Source organism: Rhinatrema bivittatum, chromosome 8 (genome assembly GCF_901001135.1).
Source record: "Rhinatrema bivittatum chromosome 8, aRhiBiv1.1, whole genome shotgun sequence".
NCBI lineage: Eukaryota > Metazoa > Chordata > Amphibia > Gymnophiona > Rhinatrematidae > Rhinatrema > Rhinatrema bivittatum.
In genome coordinates, this window is record NC_042622.1 from 272,314,558 (window position 1) to 272,340,831 (window position 26,274).

General features: G+C 47.7%; 1 protein-coding gene across 5 annotated transcripts in view; it reads right to left on the bottom strand.

Annotated features, from left to right (window-relative positions):
* Positions 1–26,274, bottom strand: part of RFX2 (regulatory factor X2) — a 705,663-nt gene that overhangs the window by 360,704 nt on the left and 318,685 nt on the right. For all 5 annotated transcript variants that reach the window (XM_029610912.1, XM_029610911.1, XM_029610910.1 and 2 more), the window contains one exon: positions 823–942. In XM_029610912.1, the coding sequence (XP_029466772.1) occupies positions 823–942 (120 nt within the window). The remainder of the gene's footprint in view (positions 1–822; positions 943–26,274) is intronic.

The following is a 26,274-nucleotide window of genomic DNA, read 5'->3' on the forward strand; positions in this document are numbered from 1 at the left end:
ATTATGAACAAAAATGCCTCAGTCTCAGTTCACTCTAACTGCACTTTACTTCTTGAAAAACTAGCTTTTATTGTTCCACATTTGAAAGTAACACCAGGAGGCAGATAGCCTGAGTGCAAAATAATCCCTTCCGTACATGTTGGATAATATTGAAACAAGTAGCCCATTCTCATTCACAGCAGCGGAAATGAGGAGTGCATCATGATTTGAGGCTGCAAATCAATCTCCCATAACACTTGTACAGTGGGTTCTCCTGAAAGAGATACTCTTAAGTTGAATCATATCATAAAAGAAATAATTTTCCAAGGAAAAGACAGACTTCAGGCCTGAATAGAGACACTGCTAGGCATAATGGCTGCTCCAAATCAGGATTGGTTCCTGTCTTGAGGATATACATGAATTACATAAGGAGTATTTGAACCAGTTTGACAGCTGGGTTTATCAGATGGCTGAGCATAATGTTAAATGTAGTTCTGAATGATATATTTACTATGATGAAGATGGTAGTCTGAACGAAGTAAACCATGATACTTAGCAAACCCAGCCCAGTTAAGCCTGCTGACGTTTTTAGTCCTCCATAGATGCAGGTTCTCTAATTGTAAGTGCCGTGACAAAAAAAATTGTTTAACAAATTTCTAGCTAATTATAAATTCATGGGTAAGAATACAAATAAATGTTGGGACACATTTCATAAAAAAAGTTCTAAATATGTAGATATGAAGCAATGTAAATTTTTAGAATACCATTCCTGCAACATGTCAGCCAAAATAAAATCTACTGTACTTTAATGACCCAGTGGAAATAGGAACTTGTGAGACATACCTTTGCTTTTGGTGTATTGGCTGCTGCCTCATAGCCATATACTGTGTATCTTCCTGCAAGCGATTCAGTGGAGAGTCTGGCTTAAGGCGAATCCCATAATAATGGTACTTGGAGTTACCTCTACAGAAAAGAAATATTTAGATTTCAGAAATAAATGAAAACAGCAAACATTTTCTATTCACCTTCAGGTTCTAACACCCGTAGAAGATATTTCTTCATTTTTTTCAGTATAATGTACTATATTATCAAATAATTCTAACCTTTGCAACACTGCAAGTAGCTTTAATCCTAAAAAATAAACTTATTTTTTAAATATTTTTATTAAATTTCCAAACCATAACAAATTATAATGAATCAAGAATTACAAAGCACAATTAACTCTTTATACTAATTATACTAATGCTCATTTGTTAAAATTCATAACTTTTTAAATCGTATTGTGTTGCTCAACCAGTCAGATGATAGTTGATGTTAATAGGCGTAATTTTCAAAAGGATTTATGTGCATAAATCCCTGATTTTATGTATGTAAATAGCCTTTTGAAAATTGCACAGGGTGTTGTGCTCATAAAGCAGAGTTGCTAATCTGTAATAGGTGGGGGGGGGGGGGGGTTTATATTCCGCTTTAGGGTGCTTCAGAGCAGATTATATTCAAGCACTGTATTTTATTTAGTGTATTTAGCTCACGCCTTTTCATTGTAGCTCAGGCTGAGTTACATTCAGGAACTGTAGGTATTTCCCTGTCCCCAGTGGGCTCATGATCTAACACTTAGAGCCACTAAGCCATGATGTTTTTTTTGCAGGAAGGGGTCCCAATATCACAGGTGGGTGGTGCCGTGATAGTGTGCCCCTCTCCACAATAAACATTGCAGTTCAATGGCATGTTTTGTCTCACAGCAAAACACTGTCAGACAAAACAACGCAGCTAGCAGCTCTTTAGGTGCGATGGTAATCCCAACCTCAAGGGACTGCTATAGCTCAAAGGGCCATGCAAAAATGTCATGTGGCAAAAAGAAGAAATTGTGAGGTTCAGGAATAAACCAAGGCTCAATCCCTACTTTCCAAATTCTTAAATTCTGCCACTTCCCCCCGCCCTCCTACCAATCCCCCACCCCAATAGGGAACAAAAAATGTTGGGCAGCCTCGACCCCTGCTCAACTTATTTTTGCCACAGGGTCCATTAAGTGTAATACAGGAGCCTTGTGACCCACATTAGCGTCCTGGGGCTCCCGCATCACATTTAACGAATCATCAGGAGGTATTTTATTTTATTTATTTTATTGCGACTGACCATTTTCTTGGTCGGCCGCAATAAAATATTAACTTGAAATCAATTATTAATGAGTTGATTCACAAAGATTAGCATTATTCATGCATGCAAATTAGCTCATTGAAATAGGGAAGGGAACCTGGGCAGGCCATACAAAATATCGAATATATTTTTTTACCCACTTGATCTATTGTGTGATACAGCAAAATTACTTACCTTGTAATGGGTGTTATCCCAGGACAGCAGGATGTAGTCCTCACATATGGGTGACGTCACTGAAGGAGCCCTATGGAGGGAAAACTTCTATCAAAGTTTCTAGAAACTTGACTGGCACTGTGAGGCCACTGAGCATGCTCAGCATGCCATGATATTCTCTGCCACAGGGGTCTCACTCTAGTCTCGTATTATAGCAATAAACTTTAGCAAAAAATAAAATAATAAGAAAAGGTATGAGACCCAACTCCGCAGGGTGGCGGGTGGGTTTCGTGAGGACTACATCCTGCTGTCCTGGAATAACACCTATTACTAGGTAAGCAATTTTGCTTTATCCCAGGACAAGCAGGATGCTAGTCCAAAGGCTGAGTCATTTTGTTGTGAAGTAACAGTGATGTATTGTTGTTGCAAATGAATCAGCCGAAGATTATAGCAGGTTAGATGTAGAAGGAGTTGGGATTAAACTGGAAACAAGTTCTTTAAGGCAGATTGTCCATAGGCTGAATCTTGTCGTCCTTCCTTGTCCAAACAGTAATGAGCTGCAAAGGTATGAAGAGAACTCCATGTTGCCGCTTCACATATGTCAAGGACTGGCACTGAATAATAGTGTGCTACTGAAGTTGACACTGCTCTTATTGAAAGTGCTTTTACTCGCCCTTAGAGAGGAAGGCCTGTTTCTTCATAGCAAAACTGTATGCAATCTGCTAGCCAATTGGATAGAGTATGTTTACCCACTGCCTTACCCGGTTTGTTTGGATCATAGGAAACAAAAAGCTGATTGGATTTCCTGTGGACTGCAGTGCGGTTTACAGTCCAAAGTATGTAAGGCCCGTTCTCCTTGGTGAGAATGAGGCCTTGGAAAGAATGTGGGTAAAACTATGGATTGGTTCAAGTGGAATTCCGTAACTACCCTGGGAAGGAACTTTGGATGTGTACGGAGAACCACTCTGTCATGTAGGAACTTTGTATAGGGTGAGTACGTGACAAGTGCTTGTAACTCACTAACCCTTCTAGCCAATGTAATGGCTATGAGGAAGATAGTCTTCCATGTGAGAAATTTAAGATCACAGGAATCTATGGGTTCGAAAGGAGAACGCATGAGTCTTGTAAAAACCAGATTCAGGTCCCATTCTGTGGCTGGAGGCCGAATTGGTGGTCTAATTTGAGTTAAACCTCTCATAAACCTACTGACAAGAGGTTGTGAGGATATAGGTGCATCTCCCATCTTGTTATGGTAAGCTGAGATTGCACTTAAATGTACTCTTACAGATGAAGTCTGGAGACCAGAGTCTGAAAGATGGTATAAGTAGTCTAGTAGAGAAGTAGTGGGGCAAGTGAAAGGAGCAATATTCTTCTGTCTGCACCACAAAGTGAATCTCTTCCATTTGGAAGAATAATTCTTTCGTGTGGAAGGTTTACATGAAGCTATAAGCACTTGAGATACATTGGATGAAAGATTGAGTGGTTGTAAGATCAAGCTTTCAACATCCATGCTGTCAGGGATAGGGATTGAAGGTTGGGATGGCGCAACCGACCCTGATCCTGAGTTATGAGAGTGGGAGCTGCTCCCAGACAAATTGGATCCCTGACCTAGAGGTCCAGAAGTGTGGGAAACCATACTTGCCGAGGCCAATACGGAGCTATGAGTATCATGGACCCTGTGTCCTGTTGTAGCTTCACTAGAGTTTTGGTTATGAGTGGTATTGGAGGATACGCGTATAGTAGGCCTGAGTTCCAAGGGCAAGCAAAGGCATCCTTGGCTGGCTGGTTTTTCTGTTTGTGTAGAGAACAGAATTTGTCCACTTTGTGATTCAGATGTGATGCAAAGAGGTCTATTGTCTGTTGTTCCCAACGCTGAAATATCCTGGTCGCTACTAAGGGATCCAGGGACCACTCGTGTGGTTGGAATTGACGAATGAGTCGATCCGCCACTACATTTATTTATTTTTATTTTATTTATTTAACAGCTTTTAATATACCGGTGTTCATGCGGGCACATCGCGCCGGTTTACAATAAACTTGAAAAGGATGAAAGTTACAAAAAACAGGGGGTGGGTAATGGAGCAGGAGCGAAAAAGGGGGGGAGAGAGGGGAGAAGGTAAAGGAGGAACGATAGCGCAGCTGAGAGACATTGTGAATGCCTGCCAGATAAGTGGCCCAGAGGAACACTGAGTGGTTCAGGGCCCAGCCCTAAATCTGTGCAGCTTCTTGACAAAGGAGATACGAGCCCGTACCTCCTTGTTTGTTGATATAACACATGGCTACTGTGTTGTCCGTTTGGATTAGAACAGTCTTGTGTGAAAGGCAGTCCTTGAACGCATGCAGCGCATAACGTATAGCTCGAAGTTCCAGAAAATTGATTTGAAATCTTGCTTCGAGTTTTGTCCAAGTCCCATGTGTTTGGAGAGTGTCTATGTGAGCTCCCCAACCCAAGGTGGATGCATATGTAGTTAACGTTATCCGTGGGACTGGTTGTTGGAAGGGTAGGCCCTTGCGCAAATTGTCCTTGTTCACCCACCAAAATAGAGATGAACGTAGCTGGTGGGTTACTTGAATTGGAGAATGCAGTGGTTGAATGGCTTGGATCCATTGAGATCTTAAAGTCCATTGAGTTACCCGCATGGCTAGTCTTGCCGTAGGAGTCACATGAACTGTGGAGGCCATGTGGCCTAGTAAGGAGAGAAACTGATGGGCTGTTGCCTGTTTCTTTGAGTGAATCGAGTTTGCCAACAGGGATAATGTTTCTGCTCGATCCTCGGGTAAAAAGGCTCTTGATAGGATAGTGTCCAAGTCTGCACCTATGAATTGAAGTAGGTGAGATGGAGTAAGGTGGGATTTTTGATAATTGATGAGAAAACCCATGAAGTGAAGTAGGGAAATCGTTCGACTGAGAGAGGTGAGAGCTCCCTCTTGAGAGTGACTTCTGATGAGCCAGTCATCTAGATATGGAAAGACATGGACACTTTCCTTGTGCAAGTGTGCTGCTATTACTGCCAGACATTTGGTGAACACTCTGGGAGCAGAGGCAACGCCGAATGGCAGTACTCTGTATTGGAAATGTTGATGACCCACCATGAAGCGCAGATACTTGCGATGAGGAGGGAATATTGGAATGTGAGCGTAAGCATCTTTTAGATCCAGAGAACAAAGCCAATCTCCTGTTTGAAGAAGTGGAAGCATGGTGCCTAGAGAAACCATCCTGAACTTTTCTTTCTTCAGAAATTTGTTGAGATTTCTGAGGTCTAGGATGGGACGTAGGCCTCTGGTTTTCTTTGGAATGAGGAAATAACGGGAATAGAACCCTCTTCCCTTCTGAGACCGGGGTACCGGCTCTACTGCCCTGGTTTTCAGAAGGGTGGATAATTCTATTTGTAATTGAAGCATGTGATTCTCGCTGAGATGAGATTGACTTGGTGGAAAATCTTGGGGAATTGAGATGAAATTGAGTTGATATCCTCGATATATTATTGATAGGACCCATTGGTCTGATGTTATTGATATCCAATTGTTGTAAAATTTGGATATCCGGCCTCCTACTGGTAGTGCTGGCTGAGGATTTGAGGAAAGGCTCAGTTCTCTGGATAAAATTTCAAAAACCAGCAGCAGGTCCTGTTTGTGGAGCAGGTTGGGGTCTAGCTGCTCTCTGTTGCCGTGGTTGCGGTCTTTGCTGGGTTCTGGAGGGCCTGGGTCTAGATGCAGGAGGGTAATATCTCCGTTGTCAGTCGAAAGGCCGTCTGGTGTCTTTCCTTGGAGGTCTACGGCCAGTATGTATGGAGGGATCCTGTGGGAGGGAAGATAGCTGTCTTAGTGTTTCTGTGTGCTCTTTTAATTGAGACACAGCATCCTGTACCTTGGATCCGAATAAGTTGTCTCCTAGGCAGGGGAAATCTACTAGCTTGTCCAGCACCTCTGGCCTAAGGTCTGAGGCCTTCAGCCAGGCCCACCTCCTGGCACTGATGCCTGATACAGCCACTCTTGAAGCAGTCTCAAAGCCATCGTAGGCAGCTCGGACTTCATGCTTTCCGGCTTCTAAACCTTTGTTTATAATAGCCTGTGCAGCCTCCTGGTATTGTGTGGGGAGAGATGGAACAAATTCCTCAATTTGTTTCCATAGATTTCTCTGGTACTGGGTCATATAGAGGTGATAAGCTGAGATCCTGGAATTCAACATTGCACCTTGAAAGACCTTATGGCCCAGGGAATCCAGGAACCTATGGTCTTTACCTGGGGGATTTGATGAGTGGACCCTTGTTCTTTTAGACTTTTTCTGCGCTGATTCCACGACCACTAAGTGGTGGGGAAGTTGTGGTTTCTGATATCCAGGCGTGGTTTGTACAAGGTAAATATTTATTTATTTATTTATTTATTTCGGATTTTTATATACCGGCATTCTCAATACAAGTATCGAATCAGGTCGGTTTACATAGAACAAAACTGTCGCAATAAATACTATCGCAATAAATACTATCCATGCGCTTGTTTACTACTGGGACAGAACAGGGATGTCCCCAGAGACGGTGTTGTAGTTGCAACAGAACATCATGTATAGGAATTGCAACAATTTGCTTGGGAGGGTCGACAAACTGGAGAGCCTCCAAAGTTTGTTGTCTGGTGTTCTGGTCTGCTTGCAATTTAAAGGGGATGGAGTCCGCCATCTCTTGTACAAAGGTGGTAAAAGTGAAGTCCTCCGGAGGAGATTGTTTCCTGGCATGTGGTGGAGATGGGTCAGACAAAGGCTTCTGAGGATGTATCCGAGGCGGTGTAAGACCAAGTGTCATACTCCTGAGTTTGATGATGATGTGTTGCAGTCCTAGGAGGAGGAGGAAGACCAGAAGGTCCTGGTAAAGGGACTTCGTAGTCTGGATCCTCTTCTCTAGGATCAGATGGCAAGCAGGCTAATAAATCCTGGTATCGCTTAGTAAGGATACTATGCAGCGCTGCTTCTACAGAACCTGAAGTCTCAGGAAGATGTGGCGCTGTTGGCGGATGTTTTGGCATCGAAGATTTCAGTTTAGTCGATGCCTTCTTGGCAGATACCGATGCCTTTGTACTATATTGTATGATCGGTGCCGTAGTGTAGATGGATATCGGCTGTGGAATCGATGAAGTTCTCGACATCGACGTTTGTAAAAAAGAGAACATCGATGTGGGAATAGTCATCGAGGACATCGATGGAATTGATGTCGCTGGCATCGAGGTTTTCTCCGGCATCGAGAATACTGCGGGTGATGTCACCAGCATCGAAATTGTCATCGGTGCTACCGGCATCCGTGACGTAAGTGTGGAAGATGTCACCGGCATCGGCACACTCGCCGGAAGTTGCGTTTTCAAGGCTTCCATCACTGCTTGTCTACTAAGTGTGGTTAAGTCTTGCGTAGTAGGTGGAAGTATCGGCACCGATGGAGGCGTCGATAGCGGTGACTGCGAAGGCGGTACCGGAGTAGGCACGACTGGTAGCGGTAGGTCCATATATTTTTAGCTTCGCGCTCGGTTCCCCCGAGGGGGGGAAAGCAATGGTGACGTCGAGGCTCGATGATGTCTATGTTTGTGTTTAGGCCACGGTTCGGTGACTGACCTTGTCGATGATGTCGACAGGGCTGGCGATGCCGCATCTCTGGATCCTTCCAGTCGACGTTTTTTAAGGAGGAGTTTCTTTGTAACTCCTGTTGGAGATGATTTGGTTGAAGTGGAAGGCGAGGGAAGGAGTTGAAGATGGAAAAGATGTGCCATCTTTTCTTCCCGAAGTTTTCTACCCTTCGGAGTCATCTCCTGACATTGTTGACATGAGGAGATGTCGTGTTTTTCGCCTAGACTACACATTCGAGATGTGGGTCTGTAACTGACATGGTTCGATTACAAATCGGGCATTTTTTGAACCCCGAAGCCATGTCAGTATTGACAGCCGTCGATGAAAATTCTGTGAGAAAAAATTTTGTTTTTATAATGTAAAAACGCTATCAATTTGTCACCGTCCGGTGACAAAAAGGAGAGCGAGATCCCGAATGGGTGAGAATGTGAAAAATAATTGACTTTTCAGTCAGAATGGTGAGTAAACTCACAGGGCTCCTTTCTCCGCGCTGCTTACAGCAGCAAAGAAAAACGAAGACTAGAGTGAGACCCCTGTGGCAGAGAATATCATGGCATGCTGAGCATGCTCAGTGGCCTCACAGTGCCAGTCAAAAGTTTCTAGAAACTTTGACAGAGGTTTTCCCGCAATAGGGCTCAGTCAGTGACATCACCCATATGTGACGACTAGCATCCTGCTTGTCCTGGGATAAACAGAGTATACTGCACGATATATACTGTTTACGCGCATTAGATGCATCTCCCAATAAGTTTGTACCTGAGGCAATGGAGGATAAAGCAAATGTTGCTTACCTGATGTAACAGGTGTTCTCACAGGACAGCAGGATGTTAGTCCTCACAAATGGGTGACATCGAGGATGGAGCCCAAACACGGAAAACTTCTGTCAAAGTTTCTGGAACTTTGACTGGCCCCTACTGGGCATGCCCAGCATGGCACCAACCCTGCAGCCAGCAGGGGTCCCCCTTCAGTCTTGTTTCAAAGCTACAGGCAGTGCCGAAAAATAAAATAAGAAAAACGAACCCAACACCGCGGAGCGGCGGGCGGGTTTCGTGAGGACTAACATCCTGCTGTCCTGTGAGAACACCTGTTACATCAGGTAAGCAACATTTGCTTTCTCACAGGACAAGCAGGATGGTTGTCCTCACAAATGGGTGAGTACCGAGCTGAGGATGTCCAGACGTGCAGCAAAAGTACCCAACAGCGTGCAACAGGCACAACAACTGGGGTGGAATTTGGTAGAGGACATCCGCACCCCACCGGGTAGGCAGAAGGGTGTTGGTACGTCATGTTGGAAAAAGGTTACGCAAAACAGATTGGCCGAAGATGGAATCCTGTCTTCCAGCTTTGTCCAAGCAGTAGTGGGCTGCAAATGTATGGAGAGAACTCCAGGTAGCAGCCCTGCAGATGTCAGGAAGCGGCACTGATCGAAGGTGTGCTACTGAAGTTGCCATGACCCTCACAGAGTGTGCCTTAACACGGTCTTGAAAGGGAATGCCAGCCTGCTGATAGCAGAAAGAGATGCAGTCCGCCAACCAGGAGGAAAGAGCCTGCTTACCCACAGGTTGCCTTAACTTGTTAGGATGGAAAGACACGAATAATTGAGTGCTCTTCCTGTGGGCAACTGTACGGTCTAGATAGAAAGCTAGAGCTCGTTTACAGTCGAGGGTATGCAGAGTCTGTTCCCCGGAGTTGGAGTGGGGCCTGGGAAAGAAAATAGCTAGTATGATGGATTGATTAATATGAAACTCCGAAACTACCTTAGGCAAGAATTTTGGGTGAGTGCGGAGTACCGCCCGGTCCTGCAGGAGTTTAGTGTAAGGCGGTTAGGTAACTAGGGCCTGTAATTCACTAACCCTGCGAGCTGAAGTGATAGCCAAAAGGAAAATCACTTTCCATGTGAGATATTTAAGATCACAGGAGTGAAGAGGTTCGAAAGGTGATTTCAGAAGGCGACCAAGAACCAGATTAAGGTCCCAAGATGGAGCCGGAGGACGTAAAGGTGGCTTCAAATGGAGCAAGCCTTTAAGAAAGCGTGTTACAAGGGGTTGTACTGAAATAGGGACACCCCCGATACCTTTATGGAAGGCGGCTACCGCACTGACATGCATTCTAATGGAAGAGGTCTTTAGACCTGATTCTGACAAATGCCAAAGATAGTCCAAAAATTTAGGAATTGGACAGGAAAGGGGATCAAGGGACTGAGAAGTGCACCATGATGTATACCTTTTCCATTTATATGAGTAAGATTTTCTTGTGGAAGGCTTTCGTGAAGCGATGAGGACACAAGAAACTGAATCCGATAGGTTAAGTGATTGAAGGACTAACCTTTCAACATCCATGCCGTCAGCGACAAGGCTTGGAGATTGGGATGGAGGAGGCATCCGTCGTTTTGAGTGATCAGATGCGGATCCTTTCCCAAGGGAATGTGCCTGCGGATAGAGAGATCTTGGAGTATGGGAAACCACACTTGGCGTGGCCAGTGAGGTGCTATCAGGATCATGGTTCCCTTGTCCTGACATAGCTTCACAAGAGTCTCCGAGAGAAGAGGAAGTGGAGGGAATGCATAAAGCAGACCTGTTGTTCACGGGAGGGAGAATGCATCCCTGGGCCGAGAGTGCTGAGTCCAAATGAGAGAGCAGTAATTGGCCAATTTGTGGTTCTGAGGGGACGCAAAGAGGTCTATGTGGGGATAACCCCATTTCTGGAAAAGAGAGGTCGCTACCAAGGGATTGAGTGACCACTCATGTGGTTGGAAGACACGGCTCAGCCGGTCTGCCAAGACATTTTGTACTCCCGGCAAGTAGGTAGCCCTGAGGTACATAGAACGGGAGAGGGCTTCTGCCCAAATCTGCGCAGTTTCCTGACAGAGAAGGAAGGAGCCTGTGCCTCCCTGCTTGTTGATGTACCACATGGCCACCTGGTTGTCCGTCTGAATCAAGATTATGTGATTTGATAGGCAATCTTGAAAAGCCCGGAGAGCGTATCGGATTGCTCGAAGCTCCAGGAAATTTATCTGGTGTTTGGCTTCCTCTAGAGACCAGAATCCTTGGGTTTGTAAACTGTTTACATGGGCTCCCCAGCCGACATTGGAAGCGTCGGTGGTGAGAATTATTTAAGGATATGGTGGATGAAAGGGCAAACCTTGGAGGAGGTTGGATTGATTTGTCCACCAGGCAAGAGACAAACGGAGTGCATCGGTGATGCGGACAATGGTCGACAGAGGCTGAGTGGCTTGGATCCATTCTGATTTCAGAGTCCATCGCATGACTCATGGCCAGACGGGCCATTGGAGTCACATAAACTGAGGAGGCCATGTGTCCCAGCAGAATGAGGAATTGGCGAGCTGTTGCTGTGGGTTGAGACTGCAACTGGCAAGCTAGGGACACAAGGGTTTGAACACGTTGATGAGGAAGGAAGGCTTTTGCCTGTAAGGTGTCCAAGTCTACTCCAATGAAGGATAAGGTTTGAGATGGGAGTAAGTAGGATTTCTCGTAGTTGACAAGAAATCCTAGAGAAATTAGAGTTCGAATTGTCAGGGTCAGGGAGGACCGAGCGATTTGCTGGGTTGTGGCCCTGATCAACCAATCGTCCAAGTAGGGGTAGACATGGACACCTTCCTTCCTGAAGAACGCTGCAACCACTACGAGACATTTGGTGAAAACTCGCGGTGCGGATGCTAGGCCACATGGGAGCACTTGATATTGATAGTGCTTTTGGCCTACTAGAAATCGGAGGTATTTGCGATGAGATTGAGTTATCACAATGTGGGTATAAGCATCTTTGAGATCTAGAGAGCAGAGCCAGTCCTCTCATTGCAGCAGAGGGAGAAGCGAGCCCAGGGTTACCATCTTGAACCTTTCTCTGTGAAGGTACTTGTTGAGGGCCCGTAGGTCCAGGATTGTTCGAAGTCCTCCTGACTTTTTTGGGATCAGAAAGTACCTGGAATAGAACCCTAGTCCGTGTTGCGAGAGAGGAACGGGTTCTATAGCATTGGACTGGAGGAGAAGGGAAACTTCCTGCTCTAGAAGAACAGAGTGGTCGGTAAGTCTCCACGCTTGCAGAGGTGGAGAGTCCGAAGAAAGAGTTAGGAAGTTTAGATGGTAACCTTGTGCAATTATCGCTAGCACCCATTGATCTGTGGTAATGCGATGCAATTTTTCTGTAAAGTGGTTTAGTCGACCTCCTACTGGTATGTTTGGTAGAGGGGCTAGGCATCTGCTCTCTAAGTGAAAGTCAAAACCCTGACGCAGGGCCTGGTTGCGGAGCTGTTGTGGGATTTTACTTTCGAGGTTGGCGAGGCTGAGTCTTTTGATACGGCCTCGTTGACCTAGACTTGGTGTGTGGGGGATAATACTTCCATGGATGGAAGAATGACTTTTTAGGTTCCCTCTTAAATGGTTGTTTAGAAGGGAAGTCTGAAGGAATCTATGAAAGCTGCTTAAGGGTCTCGTGATGATCCTTTAATTCAGCAACTATTTGGTGAATTTTCTCAGCAAACAAATTATCCCCTAAACAGGGAAGGTCGGAGAGCCTGTCCTGAACCTCCGGGCGAAGGTCAGAAGACTTAAGCCAAGCCCAGCGTCTTGCTGAGATGGCTGTAGCAGACAGTCTAGTGGAAGCATCGAAGATGTCGTAAGATGTTCTTATCTCATGCTTTCCAGCTTCAAATCCTTTAAGTACGAGGGTTTGAAGGTGTTGTTGGAATTGTTCTGGTAAGGTATCTGAAAATTCTTGTATCTGCTTAAAAATGACCCTGTTGTATTGGGTCATATACAGCTGATAAGAAGCTATCCTGGAAATGAGCATGGCTCCTTGGTATACTTTTCTGCCTATACTATCTAGGAACTTGCTCTCCTTAGTAGGAGGTATGGATCAGTATGGCTTCATTCTTTTAGCTTTCTTTTGAGCTGACTCTACCACAACAGAGTGGTGGTCTAGCTGTGGTTTTTGAAAGCCAGGTGCTGACTGTACAAGGTAAGTAGAGTCAGCTTTTTTGTTTACTGGAGCAACAGATCCAGGAGTTTTCCCAATTCTTTTTTAGAAGGTCTAGAAAAACCTGATGAATTGGAAAGGAAGTGATGACTTTTGGGGCATCCAAAAATTGGAGTAATTCCATCATTTGGTGCCTGTCATCTTGCTCCGATTGAAGCTGAAAAGGGACCAATTCCGACATTTCCTTCACAAAATTTGTGAAAGAGGTCCTCAGGGGGAGAACGCTTTCTGCTTTCAGCAGGATAGGGTGGTGAAGGTAAATCATCGGTATCTGTGGAAGTATCATCACCCCAGGTGTCATAAGGGTCAGGTTGCTGACCTGTAGGAGCACGAGGGGGTTGGATACCTGAAGGTCCCGGTTGAGGCTCCGAGAATCCCGAAGGAATCACGGGAGGCATCGAAAATACCTTTGGAGGCATCGGTGCGGGCATCGAAGGCATCGATGGAGTCTATGTGCGTATCGCCCCGGAGGAATGTATCGGTGGCGATGGACGACACGACATCGATGGGACCACTCCCGAAGGAGGAATTCGATACGGTGTTTCTGCACCCGATGAATTTGGCATCGGGGAGCGCACCGGTGCTGTCGGTGACCCAGGTATCACCGGTGGAAGGGCGGTTATGAGCGCTTCCATCCGGGCGAGCAGCAGTGCCAGCGCTGCTGGAATCGGGTCGGTGACTGGTTCCACTCTCGGTGGCGGAGTCGGTGCCGAAGGAGTCTGGAAACGTTGCATCGCTTTGTCGATGGCCTCCTGGACCAGCCGGTCCAGTTCTTCCTGGAGACCAGGGGTAACAATACCCGGCTCCGCGGAAGAGGGAGGCTGAGGCTGAGACGGAGGGACCACCGTCACCGGTGGAATCGCGGCTCCCAAACCCCGATGGGGTGAGGGTTGCCTCAATGTCTCAGAAACAGAAGTGGACAGTGCCGCTTCTGAGCGAGACTTCTTCGGTGGATGCTCGGACGGTGCAGAGGTCGATGACTTCGATTTCTCGACGGTCCGAGACTTGCGATGTCGATGACTATGCTTTTCCCTCCGATCCCCATGATCCTCGGGGGAAGTGATGGGAGTCGATGGTCGTGGAGACGTCGATGGCAGACGGTCACCGGGAGGTTGCCGACGATGGAAGGACTTCGACGATGCCGGTTCCGAGGACTTCCATGCGATGGACAGCGGAGTGTGAGCATGGAACAAGAGTCGCATCTTCTTCATTCTGGCTTTGCGACCTTTTGATGTCCATAAACAATCTCCTTTCTTCTATTCACTTAGCTCTTAATACATCTAAAACTGAAATCATGCTCATCTCACCCCTTAACCACTCGATCCTCCCCCCTCTTTCACAGTTCCAATTTGCCCAACAAGTCCGTGATCTGGGAATCATCCTCGATGGGCACTTTACACTGAAGAAATTTATCAACAACATACTAAAGGATGGCTTCTTTAAACTCCATACCCTAAAAAATTCTTAAACCCTTACTACATCCCCCTGATTTCCGGACAGTCCTTCAAACTACTATCTTCGCCAAAACAGACTACTGCAACTCCCTCCTCCTCGGCCTTCCCAACAACGCCATTCACCCCATTCAAATTTTGCAAAACACAACAGCCCGGATCTTGACCAACTTATGCAGACATGACCATATTACACCTGTTCTAAAAGATCTTCATTGGCTCCCAATAGCATCCCGTATACAATATAAGGCGCTCTCTCTCATCCACAAGGCATTATACAACCCTGAAATGAACTGGTTTAACGAATCCTTCCGCTTACACCAGTCTAATAAGCCTACCAGACTTGCACATCTCGCAACCATGTCTATCCCCTCTCCTAAACTCTACAAACTAACCTCCACGAGAGCCCGTGTACTATCCATCGCCGGGCCGACCCTTTGGAACACAATGCCAGTTGAATTAAGGCAAGAGGAATGCCTTAAATCTTTCAAGCGGAAACTCAAGACCTGGCTCTTTGCCAAAGCATACACCTAATTCCCCCTCTTCCTCTCCACGGCCTCACCACGGCCCTCCTTCTGTCCCCCCCATCTCGCCCCTTCCTTCTTCTTTCCCCCCCCTCCTCTCTTGTTCTCCCCCCTCCCTTCCTAGTATTCTTATATCCCTTTTCTCTCAGTCTCCCCATTTTGTACATATGTATATAATTGCAAATCTTGTTTATTATTTAATGCAATTTCTCCCATGTTTTCTTACCCCCTTATTCCCGCGTTAACATGTTTTATTTGTTCTATGTAAAGCGCCATGCATGGCGTCTGTTTGCGTTACACTGTGAACCGATGTGATATCCTGGATGAATGTCGGTATATAAAAATTTTTAAATAAATAAATAAATGTCATAAGAGCACATTTGGTGCAAGTCAGGACATCATGCTCACTCCCTAAACATAAAACACAGACTCTGTGAGGGTCTGTGATATACATGGTGCGCGTACAATCTGGGCACCCACGGAACCCTGACGCCATGGCCATTGATCAAAAATTTAGCCGAGGGACGGTCGACGGCCAGCAGGCCGCGAGGGCCGAACTCGACGATAATCGGCAAAAAACGGCAAAAAACTTACCGAAGTACCGCAGGCTAAATTTAGATAGTAGGGGGACCCCCTGTGGGGCAAATTTTACTTCAAAGAAGTTCAAGAAGAAATTCCTGTCAGGTAAGAGCTCTTTAACCGCGTGGCTACTGCTGCGCGGCAAAAAGAAGATTGAAGGGGGACCCCTGCTGGCTGCAGGGTTGGTGCCGTGCTGGGCATGCCCAGTAGGGGCCAGTCAAAGTTCCAGAAACTTTGACAGAAGTTTTCCGTGGTTGGGCTCCATCCTCGATGTCACCCATTTGTGAGGACAACCGTCCTGCTTGTCCTGTGAGAAAGTGGCTTGCCCAAAGTCACAAGGTGTGGCAGTGGGATTGGAATGCTGGTTTTCCTGGTTCATAACCTGCTGCTCTAACCTCTAGGCTGCTCCTCCACTCCGTGTGCTCAAAAGAGAGCAGGATGTCAGTTCTCACACAGGTGGCATCATCCGATGAAGCCTGCTACAGAAATTTGACTTCAAAGTTTGTAGAACTTTGACTGCACCTCACTAAGCATGCTCATGAAAGTCAACATACCTCATTGTCCATGTGGGACTCCTTCAATATTCTACCTTAGCAATTTAAACTGAAGCTAACTACAAGGAGAGGTGGGCGGGTTTTGTCAAGACAGACATCCTGCTGTACTCAGAGGGTAATATAAAAAGATATTCCTGAAGAAAATGTAGGGTGGGAGACTCACTGAGACCTCATAAATGATATGCCCAATATTTAGGCTTGATGAGAGCTTATAATGATGAAGATGGTGAGATGGTACCATCTCACCATCTTCATCACCAGCTTTTGTCTACATGACATCGGATTTCGAAGTTGCAAGTTAAGTACAACTTTTTCAGCACTCTGGAGATTATTAGTGCATTGGGGCAGCCGTTTCCATAAGCGTCCCGCTAAATCTAGCTCATTGAGACCTATGATTATATTATAGAGAAGCTTACGCCATTATAAGCTCTCATCAAGCCTAAATATTGGGCATATCATTTATGAGGTCTCAGTGAGTCTCCCACCCTACATTTTCTTCAGGAATATCTTTTTATAGTCCTTATCGTTTTGTTTCCTGGCATTTGGGGATTCTTTAATTCTTGTACTCAGAGGGTAAGCAGGATGGCAGTACTTACACATGGCAATCCCTAGCTACAGACTGCACCAAATGAAAAAGGAAGAACAACAACTGCTAACAGGCATAACAGCATTTTTGTTGACAACGAGCCTTTTTTCCATTTTATACTTATCCTACAAGGGGCAGCCTAGAACAAAAAACAATGGGCCATAGAAGGGAGTGGAGTTGGGTTCTACACCTCAAACTGATTAATGCAGAACAGAGTGGCAAAACTTATGGGCCGATACAGTACAGTGGAGCGCACTGTTAGCCCGGGTTTGGCCACACGTTTTCAACGCGCTAGCTTTACCCCTTATACAGTATGGGGTAATAGCACATCGAAAACGTGTGGCCAAACCCACGAAACTAATAGCATCCGCAACATGCAAATGCATGTTGATGGCCCTATTAGTTATTCCCGCGGGATGCAGAAAGCAAAACGTGCAGCCTAAAGGCTGGCGTTAATTTCTACTGGCGCCGGGGAAGTGTACAGAAAAGCAGAAAAAAAACTGCTTTTCTGTACTCCCTCCGACTTAATATTATAACGATATTAAGTCGGAGGCCCCAAAATTTAAAAAAATATATAAAATTTTAAAAAAAAAAATGTAAAATTTAAAAAAAAATGTAAAATTTAAAAAAAAAATGTAAAATTTAAAAAAAAAAAATTAAAATCGGCCCTCGTGTCGGAAGACCAACGCTCAATTATGCCGGCGTCTGTTTTCCAAACCCGTGGCTGTCAACGGGTTTGAGAACAGACGTAGGCAAAATTGAGCGTCGGCTGTCAAACCCACTGACAGCCGCCGCTCCTGTCAAAAAGGAGGCGCTAGGGATGCACTAGTGTCCCTAGCACCTCTTTTTACCGCAGGCCTTCATTTAAATACTGGATCGCGCGCCCAGAAGAGTGGCCTGGGAGCGCGTTGGGAGAGCGGGCACTCGCCTTGGAGCGCCAGCTCTCCTGCCGATTTTACTGTCAAGCCGATACTGCTATTGGACGCACGTTTTCCCTTACCCCTTATTCAGTAAGGGGAGGAAAACGCGCATCCAACCCGCGGCACCTAATAGCGCCCTCAACATGCAAATGCATGTTGATGGCCCTATTAGGTATGCACGCGGGATACAGAAAGTAAAATGTGCAGCCAAGCCGCACATTTTACTTTCAGAAATTAGCGCCGACCCAAAGGTCGGCGCTAATTTCTTCCGGCGCCGGGAAAGTGCACAGAAAAGTTGTGCACCCTCCGACTTAATATCATAGTGATATTAAGTCGGAGGTCCCGAAAAGTAAAAAAAGTTAAATATATATATATATATATATATTTGAATTCGGCCCGCGGCTGTCGGGCCGAAAACTGGACGCTCAATTTTGCCGGCGTCCGGTTTCCGAGCCAGTGGCTGTCAGCGGGCTCGACAACCAACGCCGGCAAAATTGAGTGTCGGCTGTCAAACCCGCTGACAGTCGCCGCTCCTGTCAAAAAGGAGGCGCTAGGGACACGCTAGTGTCCCTAGCGCCTCCTTTTCCCCATTTTTACTGCATCACCTAAATTAAATACAGAATCGCGCGCAAAGGTCCGGTGCGTGCACCGGGAGAGCGGGTGTTTGTCCGCTCTCCCGCGGACTTTACTGAATCGGCCTGTGTATCAGCCTGTTAGTGTTGCATCAGCCATCCCTATCCAAATAGCAGTGAGATTTGAATGTGTGGAGAGAACTCCACATTGCAAGTTTACAGATCTCCTCCAATGCTACCATGGCTTGAACAGAGTGAGCCTTGACATGGTCCACCAGGATTTAGGCCCGCTTCGGTATAACAAAAGGAAACGCAATCTGATAGCCAAACTGATAAAGTCTGTTTGGCAATGGCTATCCCCAGTTTGTTGTAAAGCAGAGTTGCTTACCTGTAATGGAGAAATTACTTACCTGATAATTTCATTTTCCTTAGTGTAGACAGATGGACTCAGGACCAATGGGTATAGTGTGCTCCTGATAGCAGTTGGAGACGGAGTCAGATTTCAATCTGACGTCAGCACTACATATACCTGTGTACGAGGCTCTGTTCCTCAGTTTTCCCCTGGAAAAGCAATTATGGATATGTGTGTGTTTGGATAATTTTGATTAATTTGGTTAACTTGATTAACTTGAAACTTGATTACGAGGATTGGATGACGAGGATTCTAGCTGGAGACCGCTACGGCATTCAACCGAGAAGCACTGACACCTGGTAATATGGGTGTCTGAAGCAGAAATAAGGGTTGGCTTACCCGTACTTGTGTTGCACTCGGGGGGAGGTTCCCCCGGGGCTTCTTGATTGCGAGATAGCCATGGGCGGGGTGCTGAGTCCATCTGTCTACACTAAGGAAAATTAAATTATCCGGTAAGTAATTTCTCCATTTCCTAGCGTGTAGCAGATGGACTCAGGTCCAATGGGATGTACAAAAGCTATTCCCGAACCAGGCGAGAGGCTGCCCGTGGCCCATTTAGTACTGCCTTTGCAAATGCTGTGTCCTCCTTGGCCTGAACGTCCAGGCGATAGAATCTCGAGAAGGTGTGGATGGAGGACCACGTTGCCGCCCGACAGATCTCAGCGGGTGACAGCATCTTGGTTTCTCCCCATGACACTGCTTGGGCCCTTGTGGAATGGGTCTTGACCTATAGAGGTGGGGGCTTGCCTGCCTCTACGTAGGCCGCCTTGATAACTTCTTTGATCCAGTGGGCTATGGTTGCCTGCGAGGCCGCTTCCCCTTGCCTCTTCCCACTGTGAAGAACGAACAGATGGTCCGTCTTTCGTACAGGTTTCAATCTTTCCAGGTATCGGACTAGGAGTCTGCAGACGTTCAGGTGGCGAGGAAGGCGTGAGTCTTCTGAGTCCTTATGCTCGTCTGGAGATGGTAGCGAGATGGTTTGGTTTAAATGGAAGTGAGAAACCACCTTTGGCAGGAAGAAGGGTACAGTGCGCAGCTGTATGGATCCCGGCGTGAATCTGAGGAACGGCTCCCGGCATGATAGTGCTTGAAGTTCGGAGATTCAACGGGCTGAGCAAATTGCCACGAGGAACGCCGTCTTCAAGGTCAGGAGCCGTAGGAACAGACCGCGAGTTGGTCTGAACGAGGCTCCCGCTAGGAAGTCTAACACTAGATTGAGATTCCATAGGGGTATCGGCCACTTTAGAGGTGGTTGAACGTGCTTGACCACTTATAAGAAGCGGGAGACATCTGGGGGGGCCGCTAGGCTGTTGCCGTCCACCCTGGGTACCTTGATGGAGTTGAGAGACAACCCTTTGTTCACGCCGACCTGCAGAAATTCCAGGATTATGGGGATTTTGACTGCCCGTGGAAGGATGTCGTGGTCCTCGCACCAGGCTTCGAATATTCTCCATACTTGTATGTATGTTAAGGAGGTGGAGAACTTGCGCACTCGGAGCAGTGTGTCAATCACTGGTCCTGAGTATCCACTCTTTTTCAGGCGAACCTCTCAATGGTCAGACTGTAAGCGAGAATCTCGTTGGGTCTTCATAGAAGATCGGTCCTTGCTGGAGATCCCTGTGTGGAGGTAGGCGTAGAGGGTTTCCCTCCAGAAGTCTTCTCATATCCGCGTACCACAGCCTTCTTGGCTAGTCCAGGGCCACTAGAAGTACCAGCCCACTATGGTGTTCTATCTTGCGGATGATTCCGCCCAGTAGTGGCTATGGAGGGAAGGCGTACAGTAGATCCTCCTGAGGCCAGGTATGGACGAGGGCGTCGATTCCCTGGGACATCGGTTCCTGTCTTCGGTTGAAGAACTTGGGAACCCGGGCATTGGACCCGGTTGCCAGAAGATCCATGGCTGGTGTTCCCCAGTGGTTTACTAAACGCTGGTATCTAAGTGTCCATTCCCCTGGATCCAGATTCTCTCTGCTGAGGTAGTCTGCTCTGACGTTGTCTTTTCCCGCGATGTGGGCGGCTGATATCCCTTGTAGGTTTGATTCTGCCCACGTCATTAGGGGTTCTAGTTCCAGGGAGACCTGCTGGCTCCTGATTCCCCCCCGGCAGTTGATGTAGGCCATTATTGTGGCTTTGTCCGACATGACTGATTTGTCCCGGAGTCTGTGGCTGAACCGTAGGCAGGCTAGTCTGATTGCTCAGGCTTCCACTCTGTTTATGTTCCATGCCGACTCTTCTTCGTTCCATTGCCCTTCAGACGTTAGCTCCTGGAAGTGGGCCCCCCATCCCCGCAGGCTTGCGTCCATGGTGAGCAAGGTCCAATCCGGTGGGGATAGGCTTGTTCCCCCGCTCAGGTGGTCTTCTTGTAGCCACCATTGTAGTTGGTTCCGAACCTTCGCCGGTAGCCGGAGAGGGGCGGAGAAGTTTTGAGACATCGGGTTCCATCGAGACAGTAGGGAGTGTTGTAGGGGCCGCATGTGGGCCCTTGCTCCCAGGACGACTTCTATGGTTTATGCCATGAGTCCGAGGACTTGGAGATAGTCCCACGCCATGGGGAGAGTGGAATTCAACAATGCTCGTAGTTGTCCCATCAATCTCCTTCTCTTTGTAGGGGGAAGGGTGACTTTGTTCCCTTTGGTGTCAAACCGGACTCTCAGGTATTCCAGGCATTGGGAGGGCTGCCGGTGGCTCTTGGGTGTGTTGACGACCCACCCGAGGTTCTGCAGTAGTTCCTTGACTCTGGTGGTTGCCTGCTGGCTTTCCTCTGGCGATTTCGCTCTGATCAGCCAATCGTCCAGGTATGGCATGAGGATTCCCTCTTTCCTCAGTGCTGCCGCTACTACCACCATGTGATAAATTGCAGGAAGACCTTGTGAGACTGGAAAATTGGGCATCCAAATGGCAGATGAAATTTAATGTGGATAAGTGCAAGGTGATGCATATAGGGAAAAATAACCCATGCTATAATTACACAATGTTGGGTTCCATATTAGGTGCTACAACCCAAGAAAGAGATCTAGGTGTCATAGTGGATAACACATTGAAATCGTCGGTACAATGTGCTGCGGCAGTCAAAAAAGCAAACAGAATGTTGGGAATTATTAGAAAAGGAATGATGAATAAAACTGAAAATGTCATAATGCCTCTGTATCGCTCCATGGTGAGTATCGCTCCATGGTGAGACCGCACCTTGAATACTGTGTACAGTTCTGGTCGCCGCATCTCAAAAAAGATATAATTGCGATGGAGAAGGTACAGAGAAGGGCTACCAAAATGATAAGGGGAATGGAACAACTCCCCTATGAGGAAAGACTAAAGAGGTTAGGACTTTTCAGCTTGGAGAAGAGACGGCTGAGGGGGGATATGATACAGGTGTTTAAAATCATGAGAGGTCTAGAACGGGTAGATGTGAATCGGTTATTTACTCTTTCGGATAGTAGAAAGACTAGGGGGCACTCCATGAAGTTAGCATGGGGCACATTTAAAACTTATCTGAGAAAGTTCTTTTTTATTCAACGCACAATTAAACTCTGGAATTTGTTGCCAGAGAATGTGGTTAGTGCAGTTAGTATAGCTGTGTTTAAAAAAGGATTGGATAAGTTCTTGGAGGAGAAGTCCATTACCTGCTATTAAGTTCACTTAGAGAATAGCCACTGCCATTAGCAATGGTTACATGGAATAGACTTAGTTTTTGGGTACTTGCCAGGTTCTTATGGCCTGGATTGGCCACTGTTGGAAACAGGATGCTGGGCTTGATGGACCTTTGGTCTGACCCAGTATGGCATTTTCTTATGTTCTTATGTTCTTATCTTGGTGAACGTTCGGGGAGCCGTAGCCAGTCCAAATGGTAGGGCCTGGAACTGGTAGTGATGGCCCAATATCGCGAACCGTAGGAAACGCTGGTGGGTGCGATGGATCAGTATGTGGAGATAGGCTTCTGACAGATCCAGGGAGGTCAGGAATTCTCCCGGTTGTACCGCCCTTATGACCGCACGCATAGTTTCCAGGGGGAAGCGGGGTACCTTCAGGTAGCGGTTAACTGTCTTGAGGTCCAGTATGGGCTGGAATGTTCCCTCTTTCTTGGGCATGGTGAAGAAGATGGAATAGTAGTGCCCCAAATTTTGTTGGTGCGGAGGCACAGGTGTTATTGCCTTTAGGGCAAGTAGTTTTGATAGTGTGGTTTCCACTGCCTTCCTCTTGGAGGGGTCGAGGCATGGAGAAATCACAAACTTGTCCGAAAGGATGCTGTGGAAGTCCAGGTAGTATCCCTCTCGGATGATGGATAGGACCCAATTGTCCGACGTTATCTCGACTCATCTTTGGTAGAAAAGGGCAAGCCTGCCCCCCTATGATCTCTTCCTGTAGATGGGTCTGCTGATTCTCATTGCTTGTTGCGGCTGGGACCTGGTCCTGAGCCGGCTCCTCTTTTGTTGTGTCTGTTCCGAAAGGACTGCCCCTTGCTGGCGGGGTGGGGGGCTTGGTAAGTGTTTTTGTATGGTCTATAACGCTGGGATCCTCTGCCCTTGGGTGCCCGAGGAGAGGGGCGTTGGTTCCTCTTGTTCCTGTCCTCCGGTAAACGGGGTACTGGAGACTCGCCCCATTTGTCGGCTAGTTTGTCCAGGTCGCTTCCGAAAAGGAGTGATCCTCTAAAGGGCATTCTCGTGAGCCTCGTCTTAGAGGACGTGTCAGCTGACCAGCTTAGGAGCCAGAGCTGTCTTCTGGCTGCCACTATGGACGAGAGGCTCCTGGCTGAGGTGCCCACCAGGTCTGAGGTCGCATCTGTGAGAAATGATATTGCCGGGTCTAACACCTCAATTGGTGTAGTTGAGACCCTGGCCATCGCCAGGCAGGCGCATGATAACACGGCATAGCAAGCAGCAATCTGAAAAGTCATACTGATACATCGTAAGACTGCTTGAGGATGGATTCCTGCCGTCTGTCATTGGCATCCTTGAGGGAAGCTCCACCCTAGACTGGCATGGTGTTGCGCTTTGTAGTGGCGCAGACCAAGGCGTCGACCTTGGAAACCTAAGGAGTTCCTTCGTCACGGGGTCCAAGGGGTAGAGAGCTTCTAGGGCTCGAACCCCCTTGAAGGTGGCCTCTGGGGCGTCACATTCCAGGTCGATCAGTTGTTGTACGGGCTGTAGCGTAGGGAAATGGCGAAAGGTTTGGCGGAGCCCAACCAGGGAGGGGCTTGCCTTGGACTCTGCTGTGTTGCTTGTGTCCGGAATGACCAATGCCTTCAGACTCATGGCTATGAGATCTGATAATTAGTCTTTTGGGAAGAAGCGTGTCATGGTGCGATGCGGTTCCATTCCTGGAGGGAGTTTCCCTTCTTCCAGGGGTTCTGGTTTCTCCTCCGAATCATGTGTGTCCCCCCTAAGGGGAGGTATTTGTCCAGGGGCGGCTCATCTGGTGGAGGCCGGGAGGGCCCTGGGAGGTTCTGGGCCACTGGCAGGGGTTGTGGTTGTGCCGCTGGTGGTCCTGTCTGTGCATGGATGTAGGATTGTAGTTCCGCGAAGAATCCCGCCCAGGTGAAGTTGCCTGAGACTGCACTGGGGCTCCCCGAGGGCCCCCACTGTGGGAGGGCCAAGTCGGGAATAGAGAGGTCCGGGATAGTCTCTCTGGTAGACCCGGAGTCCTCTACAGTCTGAGGGGGACCTTGTCTCCGCTCCCCCTGAGCTTCTTCTCACAACAGGCATAGGGCAGATGTCACCTCGGGCTGCGCTGCTCTCAGGTGGCATGCAGGCCAGAGGACTGGGCCTTTAGCTCTCTTGGACGGCGGTGCCATGATTTGCACATGTATCTTGTACAGATGCATGTGCTGAGAGGCCTGGTTATGCATTTCGGGTGCGCCTACGTTGTGCGCCTAGGAACAGAAGATGCGCACGTGGCTGTGCACATGGGCCTAGTTGTGCGCATCGCTGTGCACACGGCGTATATGCACGCACAAGTATTTTATGCACCCGGCTCGCTGCTGTGTGCACGGCTCAGTTGTGCGGACAAGCGGCGACTAAGGGGGGGGGGAATGGCGCCGGCGACCACGCGAGCAAGATGGCGTCCCCCCCCCGGAGGGTCTCCACTTGGGAGGACCCTAGAGTCGGATCGGGGTCTAGCCCGGACGGGGCTGTTCAACCCGATTAGACAGACACTGGAGGGACGATCTGTGTGGTTATCTGAGCCTCGGAGACCAGAGACTTAGAGAAATGTTTTCTACCTTACCTTGTCTCGGCGCTTCCCAATCTCTTGCCGGGCGGTCTCCAGCTGCAGGGGGAGAGGGGAATACCTTCACTGCCAAGCTCGGTCTTGCACCCGCTGCCTCTCAGCCGTTTCCTTTTCAGGGGGGATAAGTCCACACCGGGTCGGCGACCGGACCAAGACTGTCTCTCAGACGCTCCCTTCACCGGGGACTAAGTCCACGTCGGGTCCAGGGCTTACCTCTCAGGGATCTCGGAAATCACCTCAGGAATTCTCGACTGGGAGAGGGACCTTTAGGTATCACCGCAGGAGAGCGGGGCTCGTCTGTAGGTAAGATTCTTTTTTCTTCTTTGAATTTGGAGTTTGGTTTTGTAACGCTGTACAAGCGTGTGTGAAGTCCCGAACTGCTATGGAGACGGAAAAACTGAGTAACAGAGCCTCGTGCACGGGTATATGTAGTGCTGAAGTCAGACTGAAATCTGACTCAGTCTCCAACTGCTATCAGGAGCACACTATACCCATTGGTCCTGAGTCCATCTGCTACACGCTAGGAAACAGGTGTTCTCACAGGACAGCAGGATGTTGGTCCTCACATATATGGGTGTCATCATCAGGATGGAGCCCAATCACGGAACACTTTTGCCAAAGTTTCCAGAACTTTGACTGGCACCTAATGGGCATGCCCAGCACAGCACCATCCCTGCAACCAGCAGGGGTCCCCCTTTAGTCTCATCTTATAGTAAAAAGTACATGCGAAAAATAAAATAATAAATCGTAAGCGAACCCAACTCCGAGGGGTGGCGGGTGGGTTTCGTGAGGACTAACATCCTGCTGTCCTGTGAGAACATCTGTTACAGGTAAGCAACTCTGCTTTCTCACAGGACAAGCAGGATGGTAGTCCTCACATATGGTGAGTACCAAGCTGAGGATGCCCGAGCAATGCACCAAATGTACCCAAAGACGTGCAACAGGCACAACAACTGGGGTGGAATTTGGTAGAGGGCATCCTGAACAGTACCGGGTTGGGGGAAGGATTTTGGTACCTCAGCTCACAAATAAGTTGCTGGCCGAAGATGGAATCTTGTCTGCCAGCCTTGTCTAAACAATAATGGGCTGCGAAAGTGAGGAAGAGCTCCAGGTAGCAGCCTTACAAATGTCAGCAAGCGGCACCGAGCGTAGGTGCACTACTGAAGTTGCCATGGACCTGACAGAGTGTGCTTTAACATGGTCTTGAAGCGGAATGCCTGCCTGTTGGTAACAAAAGGAAATATAGTCCGCTAACCAGGAGGAGAGAGTCTGTTTACCCACAAGTTTACCCAATTTGATGGGATCAAAGTTAACAAACAATTGAGTGCCCTTTCTGTGGGCAGCTATATGGTCTAGATAAAATGCTAGAGCACGTTTACAGTCAAGGGTATGCAGAGCCCATTCTCCTGGGTTTGAGTGGGGCCTGGGAAAGAAAGTGGGTAGTATAATGGATTGATTGTTATGAAACTCCGATACTACCTTAGGCAAACATGTAGGGTGAGTGCGGAGTACTACCCTGTCATGCAGACGTTTAGTGTAAGGCAGGTAGGTGACTAAGGCCTGTAAACTCA